Raw genomic sequence first — 15,247 nt, forward strand, 5'->3', positions numbered from 1 at the left:
TGGAAGCTCCATGCCCCCGGTGGGGAAATATTTTCTTAGAGTAACATAAAGGTAACACACGTGTTACTTAAAAAAAAGTAACTGTAATAATATTACAATATTTATAAAGTCCCTTGTTATAGTACTCTTTTACTCATTAAAGTAATCTGATTACTGTAACATGTTAGACCCAACACTGGCCCTAGATTGCTAAAAACAACCACTCTGTGACAACTGTCGATGTAAAAAGAGCTTTCGAAATACATTTGATTGATTGATATCACCTCCCCCTCCTCTCTATCTCCCCCCCTCAGTACATAGAGCGCTGCGAGGTGAACTCCTCCACTCTGATCCTGTGTCGGAGCCCGGCGGTGGAGCCCTCGGTGTGGGGCTCGCGGGTTGATGTGGCCTTCCTCCTGGACAACCTGCGCTTCCCGTTCGGTGCCGTCAGCCCCCAGGGGGCCTTCAGCTACGAGCCCAACCCCGTGCTGCACCCGCTCAACCAGCAGGAGCCCCTCAAGCCCTACCGCTACAACCCAGGAAGCTTCATTCAGCTGGAGGTTAGCATTAGCCGCTACCTGCTACTCTCAACCTGTGAAATTAGCTGCGGGAGGCTAGACAGCTTTCAGGCTAACAGCATGTACAGTTGACAGCTGAAGGTTAGCATTATCTGCTAGATAGTACTATAAATCCAAGGCAAAGGTATAGAATGTAAAGATTCTTTTTTTTTTTTTTTTACTTTCCACTCAACCGGTCTTGAGAGAGAAGTCTCCTGGAAGGCCTTGCCGCTGAAAGCTTCAGTCAGAAATTTAGGAGAAGGCTAGACTCCTATGAGAGATGGGGGGGGAATAGAGGAATGTTCCAAAGATGAGGCTAGGAATGCACAAGTCTTGATTCAAGCATGATGCTCAATGTGGTAATATCTTCTCCCTTTCTCTCTTTCTCCTCCCCCCTACATAGGGTGAGAACTTGGACCTGGCCATCTCTAAGGAGGAGGTGGTGGTACTGGTGGGGGAGGGTGTGTGTGCCGTGAAGACCCTCACCAGGAACCACCTGTACTGCGAGCCCCCGCCCCAGCAGCCCGTCCCGGGACCCCCCAACGGCGGCAGGAAGCGCGAGGGCGCCGACACGCTGCCCGAGTTCACCGTAAGTCCACCTTATGTGCTCCACTACTGCCGTTTCCATTCCTAGACACACTTTTGTTCCAAACAGACAGAATCACACGTTTCAAAACACATTTCAATACACAAGATCGATAAGAAAGTCAATTACAACACACTATTACTCTTTTCACACTACTGTGCTGACCAAAACTGTAGTGTGCTGGCTTGGATTCTTTTCACTTTGTCTTTTCCAGCATGGTTTCATCAACTTTGGTGGATGCATGTGTAACCAGGCCAGCCCAGTACAGGTCCACTTGGCTCGGTTCGTCCCTATAGTGTGAATCAGACTAAGGTTGACACACAAGGGTGCATCTCAGTAGTTTCAATTAGACTTCCAAACCTCATTAGAAGCAAACTAACTGCCCCAGCTTGTACACATTCTATACGGAACAGAAATATAAACGGAACATGTAAAGTGTTGGTCCCATGTTTCATGAGCTGAAATAAAAGATCCCAGAAAATTTCCAAGCTCATTTCTCTCAGATTTTGTGCACAAATTTGTTTACATCCTTGTTGGTGAGCATTTATCCTTTGCCAAGATAACCCATCCACCTGACAGGTGTGGCATATCAAGAAGCTGATTAAACAGCATGATCATTACAGAGGTGCACCTTCTGCTGGGGACAATAAATAGCCACTCCAAAATGTGCCGTTTTGTCATAACACAATGACACAGATGTCTCCAGTTTTGAGGGAGCATGCAGTTGGCATGCTGACTGCAAGAAGGTCCACCAGAGCTGTTGCCAGAGAATTGAATGTTAATTTCTCTACCATAAGCTGCCTCCAACATCGTTTTAGAGAATTTGTTAGTACATCCAACCGGCCTCACAACCGCAGACAAGGTGTAACCACGCCAGCCCAGGTCCTTCCTATCCTGCTTCTTAACCTGCTTGATTGTCTGAGACCAGCCATCAGGACAGCAGATGAAACTGTGGGTTTGCACAACCAAAGAATTTCTGCACAAACTGTCAGAAACCCTCTCAGGGATTCTCATCTGCCTGCTCGTCGTCCTCACCAGGGTCTTGACCTGATTGCAGTTCGGCGTCGTAACCAACTTCAGTGGGCAAATGCTCACCTTCGATGGCCACTAGCATGCTGGAGAAGCGTGCTTTTCACGGATGAATCACGGTTTCAGCTGTACAGGGCAGACGGCGTGTATGGCGTTGTGTGGGCGAGCGGTTTGCTGATGTCAAAGTTGTGAACAGAGTGCCCCATGATGGCGGTGGAGTTATAGTATGGGCAGGCATAAGCTACGGACAACAAACACAATTGTATTTTATCGATGGCAATTGGAATGCACAGAGACACTGTGACGAGATCCTGAGGCCCATTGTCGTGCCATTCATCCTCCACCATCACCTCATGTTTCAGCATGGTAATACACGGCCCCATGTCGCAAGGATCTGTACACAATTCATGGAAGCTTAAAATGTCCAGTTCTTCCATGGCCTGCATACTCACCAGACATGTCACCCCATTGAGCATGTTTGGGATGCTCTGGAACTACTTATACAACAGCATGTTCCAGTTCCTGCCAATACCCAGCAACTTCGCAAAGCCATTGAAGAAGAGTGAACTGTAACTCAGTAAAATCTTTTGAAATTGTTGCATTCATATATTTGTTCAGTGTCGCTCCATAGCTGGTGTGTGTGTGTGTGTGTGTGTGTGTGTGTGTGTGTGTGTGTGTGTTCCAGGTCCACATGGGCAACCTGAACTTCTCCCTGGGCAGGGTGCAGTATGACACCCTCAGCCTGTCCACCTTCCCCCTCGAGGCCCAGATAGGGGTGGGCGTGGGGGCCTCCATTGTAGCCCTCATTGTCCTCATCATAGTCCTCATCTACAGGTACGTGTGTGAGGTGGGGTGGGGGTATGTGGGTGCAAGCATTTGCATTTGTTTACATAAACGTTTTGTACCTTGAGCTATGAGTGTAATTCTAATGTGTGTCTGTATGTGTGCGCTCTCTCTCTGTCTCTGTCTGTCTCTCTCTCTGTGTCTCTGTACCTGTGTTTGTCTGTCAGGAGGAAGAGTAAGCAGGCTCTGAGGGACTACAAGAAGGTACAGATCCAGTTGGAGAACCTGGAGACCAGCGTGAGAGACCGGTGCAAGAAAGAGTTCACAGGTCAGACCCTAACACTATGACTAACAGACAGCGTTAGAGGGAGAGACAGACAGAGAGAGAGAGGGTGAGAGGAAGTGACAGAAAAAACGTTGTTGTCCACACCAAATCTTGGCGATATGGCCAAAATGTCATCAAGATATTTTCCACATTTATGAAGGTATTTCACGGTATGTTTTTGGATAATAAATGTTCTAAATATGCTTTATGAGTAGTTCATGACCCCTAGGGTGGAAACACTTCAATGATTATTTTTCAACGGGGCTTTATTCATTCTGATTGTTTTATTGTTCAATCCAACTTCAACCAACAATTATGTTGAGCATTTTCAAAAAATCGAGGCCTAATTGGGTAGGAATATAGTGAGCAGCACTTTGAGCACGGCAAGTACTTGAGGGACAGGGGCAGGGCTGGTGAGTAAGCGATGGGAAGCAGAGCGACTCGAGTAGCAAACGGAGTAAAAAACTATAAAGACTGACATTACACGCGTCGGAGTGGCGTATCACATCTAACAATTACAATACTGTTATAGAAGGTAAAGTTAAAACCCCAACCCGTCCGTGCATCAATACCGGTACATGGTCAAATACGGTATACCAGCTCTAAATGACATTGACAACATTAAAAACCATGAGACGAGCTCCCTGAGGGAAGTTTCTCAAGGCTATGGGGGGGAGGAACCCTTTCTGTCCAATGATATATTGTACAGAAATTACATCTGTTCATTTGCATTAGCATCGAACAGCCCCCGTGATATGCAACTTTTCAGGGAAGTTAGAAACCAATATACACAGGCAGTTAGAAAAGCCAAGACTAGCTTTTTCAAGCAGAAATTTGCTTCCTGCAACACAAACTCAAAAAAGTTCTGGGACACTGTAAAGTCCATGGAGAATAATAACACCTCCTCCCAGCTGCCCACTGCACTGAGGATAGGAAACTCTGTCACCTCCGATAAATCCACTACAATTGAGAATTTCAATAAGCATTTTTCTACGGCTGGCCATGCTTTCCACCTGGCTACCCCTACCGCGGTCAACAGCACTGCACCCCCCACAGCTACTCGCCCAAGCCTTCACCATTTCGCCTTCTCCCAAATCCAGTCAGCTGATGTTCTGAAAGAGCTGCAAAATCTGGACCCCTACAAATCTGCCGGGCTAGACAATCTGGACCCTTTTATTTCAAAAATGATCTGCTGAAATTGTTGCAACCCCTATTACTAGCCTGTTCAACCTCTCTTTCGTGTCGCCTGAGATTCCCAAAGACTGGAAAGCAGCTGTGGTCATCCCCCTCTTCAAAGGGGGGGACACTCTTGACCCAAACTGCTACAGACCCATATCTATCCTACCCTGCCTTTCTAAGGTCTTCGAAAGCCAAGTCAACAAACAGATTACTGACCATTTCGAATCCCACCGAACCTTCTCCAATATGCAATCTGGTTTCAGAGCTGGTCACAGGTGAACCTCAGCCACGCTCAAGGTCCTAAACGATATCGTAACCGCCATCGATAAGAAACAATACTGTGCTGCCGTATTCATTGACCTGGCCAAGGCTTTCAACTCTGTCAATCACCACATCCTCATCGGCAGACTCAATAGCCTTGGTTTCTCAAATGATTGCATCGCCTGGTTCACCAACTACTTCTCTGATAGAGTTCAATGTGTCAAATCGGATGGCCTGTTGTCTGGGCCTCTGGTTTGTATGGGGGTGCCACAGGGTTCAATTCTTGGGCCAACTCTTTTCTCTGTATACATCAATGATGTCGCTCTTGCTGCTGGTGAGTCTCTGATCCACCTCTACGCAGACGACACCATTCTGTATACGTCTGGCCCTTCTTTGGACACTGTGTTAACAACCCTCCAGACGAGCTTCAATGCCATACAACTCTCCTTCCATGGCCTCCATCTGCTCTTAAATACAAGTAAAACTAAATGCATGCTCTTCAACCGATCGCTGCCTGCACCTGCCCGCCCGTCCAGCATCACTACTCTGGACGGTTCTGACTTAGAATATGTGGACAACTACAAATACCTAGGTGTCTGGTTAGACTGTAAGCTCTCCTTCCAGAATCACATCAAACATCTCCAATCCAAAGTTAAATCTAAAATTTGCTTCCTATTTCGCAACAAAGCATCCTTCACTCATGCTGCCAAACATACCCTCGTAAAACTGACCATCCTACCGACCCTCGACTTTGGCCTCCAATACCCTACTCAATAAATTGAATGCAGTCTATCACAGTGCCATCCGTTTTGTCACCAAAGCCCCATATACTACCCACCACTGCGACCTGTATGCTCTCGTTGGCTGGCCCTCGCTTCATACTCGTCGCCAAACCCACTGGCTCCAGGTCATCTACAAGACCCTGCTAGGTAAAGTTCCCCCTTATCTCCACTCACTGGTCACCATAGCAGCACCCACCTGTAGCACGCGCTCCAGCAGGTATATCTCTCTGGTCACCCCCAAAGCCAATTCCTCCTTTGGCCGTCTCTCCTTCCAGTTCTCTGCTGCCAATGACTGGAACGAACTACAAAAATCTCTGAAACTGGAAACACTTATCTCCCTCACTAGCTTTAAGCACCAGCTGTCAGAGCAGCTAACAGATCACTGCACCTGTACATAGCCCATCTATAATTTAACCCATACAACTACCTCTTCCCCTACTGTATTTATTTATTTTTTTATTTTTCTCCTTTGCACGCCATTATTTCTATTTGTACTTTGCACTTTCTTCCACTACAAATCTACCATTCCAGTGTTTTACTTGCTATATTGTATTTACTTCGCCACCATGGCCTTTCTTTGCCTTTACCTCCCTTATCTCACCTCATTTGCTCACATTGTATATAGACTTATTTTTCTACTGTATTATTGACTGTATGTTTTGTTTTACTCCATGTGTAACTCTGTGTTGTTGTATGTGTCGAACTGCTTTGCTTTATCTTGGCCAGGTCGCAACTGTAAATGAGAACTTGTTCTCAACTTGCCTACCTGGTTAAATAAAGGTGAAATAAATAAATAAAAAATGTAGATGACCCCTTTTGGCTTAAAAGCCGAAAGTTCTTTATATCTTCTAAGGGGCCCTTTTTCTCCACTGACTTTGACTCAACCGTTTAAGGTCATACTCCCTTAACCTTTGAACCCCTGACTCCCCTCCCCCCACAGACCTGATGACAGAGATGATGGACATGTCCAGTGACCTGGTGGGCTCAGGCATTCCCTTCCTGGACTACCGGCGCTACGCCGAGCGGATTTTCTTCCCGGGCCATCGTGAGTCGCCCCTGCGGAGGGATCTGGACGTGCAAGAGTGTCGACGGGCCACGGTGGAACAGGGCCTGGTGCAGCTCTCCAACCTGCTCAACAGCAAACTCTTCCTCACCAAGGTAGGGGGACAGGGATGATGATTGGCGATTCTTACCACGTTAGTGGACTCGTGAAAGTTTGTTTTGAAGGAAAGCAGGCAAGGTGCAATGACTGCGATGAAGAACATTGGTAGCTGACCTAGCAAGACTTAGACCAGAATTTGAATTGTGTAGTATATGGCGTAGTTTTATAACAAGGGAGAAAGAAAAAAAACACTCAAATTACAGAAGAGAACCATCCTCTTCTTCCTGAATACACCAGCCTGTCTCGCTCCCTTTTTCTTTTTTTCCCCTAACTCTGTCATCCCTCTTCCTCCCTCCCTCCCAGTTCATCCATACTCTGGAGAGCCAGCGGACGTTCTCGCCTCGGGACCGGGCCTACGTGGCATCTCTCCTGACGGTGGCGCTGCACGGTAAACTGGAGTACTTCACCGACATCCTCAAGACCCTCCTCAATGACCTAGTGGAGCAGTACGTGGCCAAGAACCCAAAACTCATGCTGCGAAGGTAAGCTAGGAAGAGTTAGAGAGTGGGGATATGTGGGTCAGGGGATGGGATTTTGTGTGTGTGTGTGTGTGTGTGCGCGCTCCATTGACCTGTAACTGATTTTTAACATAGCGTCATTTTTCAGAACGGAGACAGTGGTAGAGAAGCTTCTGACCAACTGGATGTCCATCTGCCTTTACGCTTTCCTCAGGGTGAGTCGGCTCACATGAAGGCCCACATGAATTACTGTCACACAAAGAGGAGGAAATGATGACCCCATTCCACAGGCAGCCCAATTAATATATTTTTGCCACTAATTGGTTTTATGACAGATCAGATCTTTTTTGCCAATAATTGCGCAAAAGATCAGAATTGGGCTGCCTGTGTAAACGCAGCCAATTGGACAGAAATTATGGGCCCCGTTCTTTAGAAGTGCATTGTTGTGCACGGTCTTGCTCCCTTCCTTGAAGTAATCACAGATGAGACACAATTGGACAGAAATAAAACGGCTTCACCACATGGCTTTCACCTGTCCACTCATTTCTAATCCGTGATTACATGGAAGGAAGGATTCACTTTAGAAGAATTCAAACAGGGCCTTTATTCCAGGGGTGGGAATCTTAGCTATGTTTTCCATGCCAGTTTGAAGCATACTTGGCGATCTATATCTTACCTGGGTCAAAATGCCTTGTAGCATTAGCATTTATTAGCGTAAACATAATCACTGTATGTGGGTTAATGTCGTGTCCTTGTCTTTCCCAGTACAGTGATTGTTAGCATGATGCTAATTGTTTACCTGATCGTTAGCATGGTTTGCCTGATGCTTGTTGTTTAACTGTTGTTGTTTCTCCCTAGGACTCTGCAGGCGAGTCCTTGTACATGTTGTTCAGGGCTATCAAGCACCAGGTGGACAAGGGGCCGGTGGACGCGGTGACGGGAAAAGCAAAGTATACGCTCAACGACAACCGCCTGCTCCGAGAAGACGTGGAGTACAAGACCCTGGTGAGGATGCACACACTCAGGGGTTCAGACACACACACACACACACACACACACACACACACACACACACACACACACACACACACACACACATGGACACGGACACAAACATGTTCACACACACACACAGGGGTTCAGACACACACACACACACACGGACACAAACATGTTCACACACACAGACACACACACACACACTCAGGGATTCAGACACTCACACGGACTCAAAGACACAAACATGTTCACACACACATTCAAGGGTTCAGACACACACTCAAACACGTGCGCACACATGTCCACTCAATCTAACCACACACACACACACACACATTTTTTCTTCAGTGAAAAACCAGAGATAGATAAATAGATTATATATACTTCCAAGAAAGTGTGCTTTGTGAGTGATTTTGAAAGCTCATCCTCGCTCTCTTTCCTTCCCCTCTCCCAGACCCTGAACGTGTTGATGCAGGGTGGGGGAGTGAACGAGACCCAGCCGCTGCCCTCCAAGGTGCTGGACATAGACACCATCACCCAGGTGAAGGAGAAACTCCTGGACCAGGTCTACAAGGGCACCTCCTTCTCCCACCGGCCACACACAGACTCCCTAGACCTGGGTGAGAAGCATGCACACTTTCTGTCACACACACACGCTCTCTGTCACACACACACGCTCTCTGTCACACACACACACGCTCTCTGTCACACACACACACGCTCTCTGTCACACACACACACGCTCTCTGTCACACACACACACGCTCTCTGTCACACACACACACGCTCTCTGTCACACACACACACGCTCTCTGTCACACACACACACGCTCTCTGTCACACACACACACGCTCTCTGTCACACACACACACGCTCTCTGTCACACACACACACGCTCTCTGTCACACACACACACACGCTCTCTGTCACACACACACACACGCTCTCTGTCACACACACACACACGCTCTCTGTCACACACACACACACGCTCTCTGTCACACACACACACACGCTCTCTGTCACACACACACACACGCTCTCTGTCACACACACACACACGCTCTCTGTCACACACACACACACGCTCTCTGTCACACACACGCTCTCTGTCACACACACACACGCTCTCTGTCACACACACACACACGCTCTCTGTCACACACACACACACGCTCTCTGTCACACACACACACGCTCTCTGTCACACACACACACGCTCTCTGTCACACACACACACGCTCTCTGTCACACACACACACGCTCTCTGTCACACACACACACGCTCTCTGTCACACACACACACACGCTCTCTGTCACACACACACACACACGCTCTCTGTCACACACGCTCTCTGTCACAAACGCTCTCTGTCACGCGCACACGCTCTCTGTCACGCGCACACGCTCTCTGTCACGCGCACACGCTCTCTGTCACGCGCACACGCTCTCTGTCACGCGCACACGCTCTCTGTCACGCGCACACGCTCTCTGTCACGCGCACACGCTCTCTCTCTCTCACACACACGCTCTCTCTCTCTCACACACACGCACTCTCTCTCTCACACACACACACAGCCTCTTTTCTATCGCTCTTTTAATATCATTTTTAGTGTTCTATAATATAGTGTTCTATTTTAATTCTGTCTATAGCCCTGTCTAACTGTGTGTGTGTGTGTGTGTGTGTGTGTGTGTTTGTGTTTGTTTATTTTTTCAGAGTGGAGGTCCGGTGTAGCTGGTCATTTGATCCTGTCTGATGAAGACCTGACATCTGTTGTCCAGGGCAACTGGAAGCGCCTCAATACACTACAACACTACAAGGTTTACACCCACACATTCATAGAGCCTTCCTAACGCTTCATACAGAGTTTGTAACACGTAAAGTATTTATAGAGCCTTTATAAAGCATTCATAATGGCTTTAAGATTTAACATTCATGTTTCTAAGCCTTTACTTAACGGTGTATCATTTCATTAACCCTTCATAAGCATTCATAAGCCTTCATAGTGCATACACTAACCGTTTGAGAGATTTATAACAGTTGTTGTTGTTATTTTTGTGTGTTAGGTTCCAGATGGTGCGACAGTGGCTTTGGTCCCGCGCCACAGCAAACACATCCACCACGACAATCATGACTACGTAGCAGGGGAAAGTGAGTTCCGCTTGCATTTTAGTTCCTCTCTCTCTCTGGGAAATGTCTTGTTGTTCTTCTACAGTGCACAGCCAAACTAGCTGTATGGCCAGTTTCTTCCACTAAGTTTCTGTAGAATAAGTATCAGTGTATCTCATCTTGAGAAAGGCCACTAGGCTGAAACGTTTACTCCGTTGTTCACTTTTGTGGACATGGAATAAAAGATACAAGATAAGCATTTTTATTTTGTTCTTTCTCAACCCTTCTCCTTTCTTCTCTCCCCCTCCCTCATTCAGAGACGCCCATGCTGGAGGACGCGGACGAGGGCGGGGTGAGGCTGTGGCACCTGGTCAAGGCCAGTGAGGAGCCCGAGCTACCCAAGCACCGCCGGGGCAGCGTGAGGGAGAGGGAGAGGGCCAAGGCTATACCAGAGATCTACCTCACACGCCTGCTCTCTATGAAGGTAGACACTGGATGCACAAGTACACACTAAGAATCAAGTGAAGAGCCAGATACTGTAGACACACACACTTCCACCCACTTTAAAACCCTAACCTTTTCCCCATCTCCCTCCCTCCCTCCCTCCCTCCACAGGGAACTCTGCAGAAGTTTGTAGACGATCTGTTCACTGTGATCCTGTCTACCAGTCGTCCCGTTCCGCTGGCCGTCAAGTACTTCTTTGACCTGCTGGACGACCAGGCGCAACACCACGCCATCACTGACCCCGAAACCATCCACATCTGGAAGACCAACAGGTACACACACGCACACACACACTGGGGAGACACACACACACATACACGCTGATGCAGACACACATTACTCGTACGAACATAGATTCAATCACACGCATATGTACACACACTTATTCTGATGCCGTCCACATCTGGAAGATCAACATGTGTGTCTTTGTGAATCTGTGTGTGTGCATACATGTGTATGTTTGTATGTGGTCTGGTGATATATGTGTATATATATGTGTAAACTGACTTTCAGCATGCATATAGAGGGCACTAAACTTGTACTGCACTGACTCAGATGACTGATAAATGGTTCTAAGAAATGGATAATAAGATGATAGTTGGAGCTGCAGTTTTAGATTTCAATGCAGCCTTTGTTATTAATAATAAATTGTTATTGAAGTAACTCACTTGCTTTGGCTTTACATCACATGGTTGGAGAGTTATTTATCCAATAGAACCCAGAGAGTGTTCTTCAATAGAAGCTTCTCTAACATCAGAAATATACAGTGTGGTGTCCCACAGGGCAGCTGCTTGAGCCGTCACGCTTCTCTATTTTTATAAATGATTTGACACTGTTCTTACACGACACTAGAATGACTATGTATGAGGATGACCCAAAGCCATTGAGCTCACTGAAATTCCAGTGGGTATCAGAATGGGTGATTTAATAATAAACTAGTCTTAAATGCATCTAAAACTAAAAACATTGTATTTGGTTCAAAAGATTCTCTGAGACCTAAACCTCAGCTGGAGTTGTACATAAAGGGTGTGACCATTGAGCAAGTTGAGGAATCTACACTCCTAGGTCTATGTCTGTTATAAAGATGTTTTTACACAAAAATCTATTGTATTAGTTGTTCAGGCTCTGGTCTTGTCCTGTCTTGATTACTGTCAGATAATATGATCAAGTGCAGCAAAAAAAGACCTAGCAAAGCTGCAGGTGGCTCAAAACAGAGCAGCACGCCTTGCCCTTAACTGCACATACAGAACGAACATCAGCAATATGCATGCCAGTCTTTCCCAGTTGAGGGTTGACGAAATACTAACTGCTTCTCCTAGTTATGAGAAATATTACTGTAATGACAATTCCAGATTGTCTACATAATCAAATAAAATTCAGCTCAGACACCCCATATATACCCCACAAGACATTCCACCAGGGGTCTCTTCACAGTCCCCAAGTCCAAAACGAATTCACGCAATGCACAGTATTACATAGAGCCATGATCGCATGGAATTCCCATCTCCTAGTACTCAAACAAACAGAAAAATTACCTTTTAAAAAATTGATTAAACATCTCATGGAACGGCGGGACTGTGAGGGGACACACAGACACACTAACACAGACAATTTTTTTGTTGTGTTTGTATATTGTTGTATAGAGTAGCTACTGCTTCTGTAAAAGCTAATGGGGATCCAACTAAACAAATATATATGTAACATGTGATCATGGCAATAACAGTTCTGTAACGCTGGTTCCCTGCCTCCAGTTTGCCCCTGAGGTTCTGGATCAACATCGTGAAGAACCCCCAGTTCATCTTTGACGTTCAGCCTTCGGACCACGTGGACGCTGTGCTGACGGTCATCTCCCAGACGTTCATGGACTCCTGCACCACCGCTGAGCACAAGCTGGGCAGAGTGAGAGAGACAGATGGGGAGGGACGGGACCAAGGGACAGGGTGGGATGAGAGGACTATGGAGGATGTGATCTTTTTTTTCTAAACTGGTTCTCTCTCTCTCTCTCTTTCCCTCCGTGTCTCTCTCTCCAGGATTCACCAATCAACAAACTGCTGTATGCCCGAGACATCCCCCGTTACAAGCAGATGGTGGAAAGGTACTACGCTGACATCAGACAGACCATCTCTGCCAGTGATCAGGAGATGAACTCAGCTCTAGCAGAGCTGTCCAGGGTGGGTATTTTACTTCAGTTTATTTGTTCAGTACACACTGTATTGTTCCTTTTAAAAGGGAGAGTTCACTCAAAAGCGATCTTCGCAAAAGTGATCTTCCATCAAAGTTTTTGCTCTGTACTGAAAGTACTCCATCTTGAAAACTTGACTGCTGACAGTTTGAGTTAACTATCCCTTTAAGCTGTTCTTTGTCCTATCGTTAATTGAACTTTATATTAGCACATTTTCAATTCAACTTCAGTTAATCTTTGAAAAGATGTGCTTATTATTTATTTGGAATGACATGAAAATATGTTTTTTCCCCCAACCAGAATTACTCAGGAGAGTTGAATTACCTTGTCGCCCTGCACGAGTTGTACAAGTACATCAACAAATACTATGACCAGGTGAGTTTTCATTCAGTCGCTTGTCTGGTTGGTTTTGGTTTACCTTGCACCTGCTCTAAACTGGATTTGTGTCCCTCCCTCCCTCCCTCTCTCTCTCTCTCTCTCTCTCTCTCTCTCTCTCTCTCTCTCTCTCTCTCTCTCTCTCTCTCTCTCTCCCTCCCTCCCTTCCTTCCTTCCTTCCTTCCTTCCTTCCTTCCTTCCTTCCCTCCTTCCTTCCTTCCTTCCCTCCCTCTCCTTTCATCTATCTCTCTCCTTTCATCCCTCTCTCACTCCACGCCTCTCTCTTTCTCTCCATCCCTCCATCTCTCAGATCATCGGGGCCCTAGAGGAGGACAGCATGGCCCAGAAAATGCAGCTGGGCTACCGGCTCCAGCAGGTCGCTGCAGCCGTGGAGAACAAAGTCACCGACTTGTGACAGCAGAACCACCGACCGAGACCACGCCGGCGAGGGGGGGCCACATTAAGAGACTCGCACACTGTGAGGTTACCCACTAGAGTGGGGGAGGGAAACGCAGAGGGAGGAGCAAAAAGCCCCACTCCTTTTCCACATTAAGGGCCAATGGGTGACTGGTGTTTACACACAAACACTCTCCTTTTTTGGGGGGGGGATTGGGCTGCTGGACACATGAAGCCCTCTAGAGATGGTGGTGGACACAAACCCTCCTCTCACTCTCCACTGTGGAAAAAAACAGGAGGGAAAGGGCAAGGGAGACATACAGACCAGGAGCCTTTGTTTGTATGTCCCACCCGTTCAACCTTCAGCCCTGAGTTGGACCACGTTGTGGCATCTGCGTCTGTCTCTCTTCTAGAACTCTCTGTGGAAGTAGGAGAATTATAAGAAAGGGCTCGGGAGATCTGGATGTTATCCGGACGCAATCTGGACATTACGTGACGTGTCAATGGAAACGTGCTGAAGTCAAAACTCTGTAATCTCATATGAATGAATGAAAGAAGTCGTGTTATATGTATCAAAATGGTGGTTCTAGCGGAAGCTAGATGGAGAGTGAGTGTGAGAGAGAGAGATGGAAAGGACTCACCGGTCACTATTTTTGCTTGATAGTATGACGTGAAGCCATTTCACAATGGGGAAACACTGGGTGTATGAAATGGAAAAGGTTACTTCCCATGCCTTGTGTTTGTGTCGTTGCATAATTAGAGGTTGTATGTCTGTCCATCTCCCTCTTTAAATGTGCATGCGTGCAAGGGTAAACTTGTTTTGGTTTACATGCCTTGCCCACTGACACCATTGTTTTATATAATTGAGGATATACAGTACCAGTCAAAAGTTTGGACACACCTACTCATTCAAGGGTTTTTCTTTATTTTTACTATTTTCTATATTGTAGAATAATAGTGAAGACATCAAAACAATGAAATAACACATATGCAATCATGTAGTAACCAAAAAAGTGTTAAACAAATCAAAGAATTCAGATTTTAGATTCTTCAAAGTAGCCACCCATTGCCTTGATGACAGCTTTGCACAGTCTTGGCATTTGCTCAACCAGCTTCATGAGGAATGCTTTTCCAACAGTCTTGAAGGAGTTAGCACATATGCTGAGGACTTGTTGGCTGCTTTTCCTTTACTCTGTTGTCCATCTCATCTCAAACCATCTCAATTGGGTTGAGGTCAGGTGATTGTGGAGTCCAGGTCATCTGATACAACACTCCATCACTCTCCTTCTTGGTCAAATCACCCTTATATAGCCTGGAGGTGTGTTTTGGGTCATTGTCCTGTTGAAAAACAAATGATATTCCCACTAAGAGCAAACCAGATGGGATGGCGTATTGCTGCAAAATGCTGTGGTAGCCATGCCGGTTAAGTGTGCCTTGAATTCTAGATAAATCACAGACAGTGTCATTAGCAAAGCATCATCACCTCAACCATGCTTCATGGTGGGAACCACACATGCAGAGATCATCTGTTCACCTACTCTGCGTCTCACAAAGACACGGCGGTTGGAACCAAAAATCT

General features: G+C 46.5%; 1 protein-coding gene across 1 annotated transcript in view; it reads left to right on the top strand.

Moving 5' to 3' along the window:
• The window catches only part of LOC106565257 (plexin-B1), a 119,815-nt gene extending 105,211 nt beyond the window's left edge, over positions 1 to 14,604 (top strand). Inside the window, 17 exon segments of the mRNA XM_045691429.1 lie at positions 294 to 539; positions 940 to 1,125; positions 2,837 to 2,985; positions 3,162 to 3,262; positions 6,422 to 6,639; positions 6,947 to 7,125; positions 7,250 to 7,316; positions 7,960 to 8,106; positions 8,555 to 8,720; positions 9,819 to 9,922; positions 10,169 to 10,253; positions 10,529 to 10,695; positions 10,827 to 10,987; positions 12,467 to 12,614; positions 12,746 to 12,886; positions 13,198 to 13,272; positions 13,583 to 14,604. Of these exon segments, the coding sequence (XP_045547385.1) occupies positions 294 to 539; positions 940 to 1,125; positions 2,837 to 2,985; positions 3,162 to 3,262; positions 6,422 to 6,639; positions 6,947 to 7,125; positions 7,250 to 7,316; positions 7,960 to 8,106; positions 8,555 to 8,720; positions 9,819 to 9,922; positions 10,169 to 10,253; positions 10,529 to 10,695; positions 10,827 to 10,987; positions 12,467 to 12,614; positions 12,746 to 12,886; positions 13,198 to 13,272; positions 13,583 to 13,687 (2,445 nt within the window). The 3' untranslated portion in view covers positions 13,688 to 14,604.
• The last annotated feature ends 643 nt before the right edge of the window (positions 14,605 to 15,247 follow it).

This window comes from Salmo salar, chromosome ssa12, assembly GCF_905237065.1.
Source record: "Salmo salar chromosome ssa12, Ssal_v3.1, whole genome shotgun sequence".
NCBI lineage: Eukaryota > Metazoa > Chordata > Actinopteri > Salmoniformes > Salmonidae > Salmo > Salmo salar.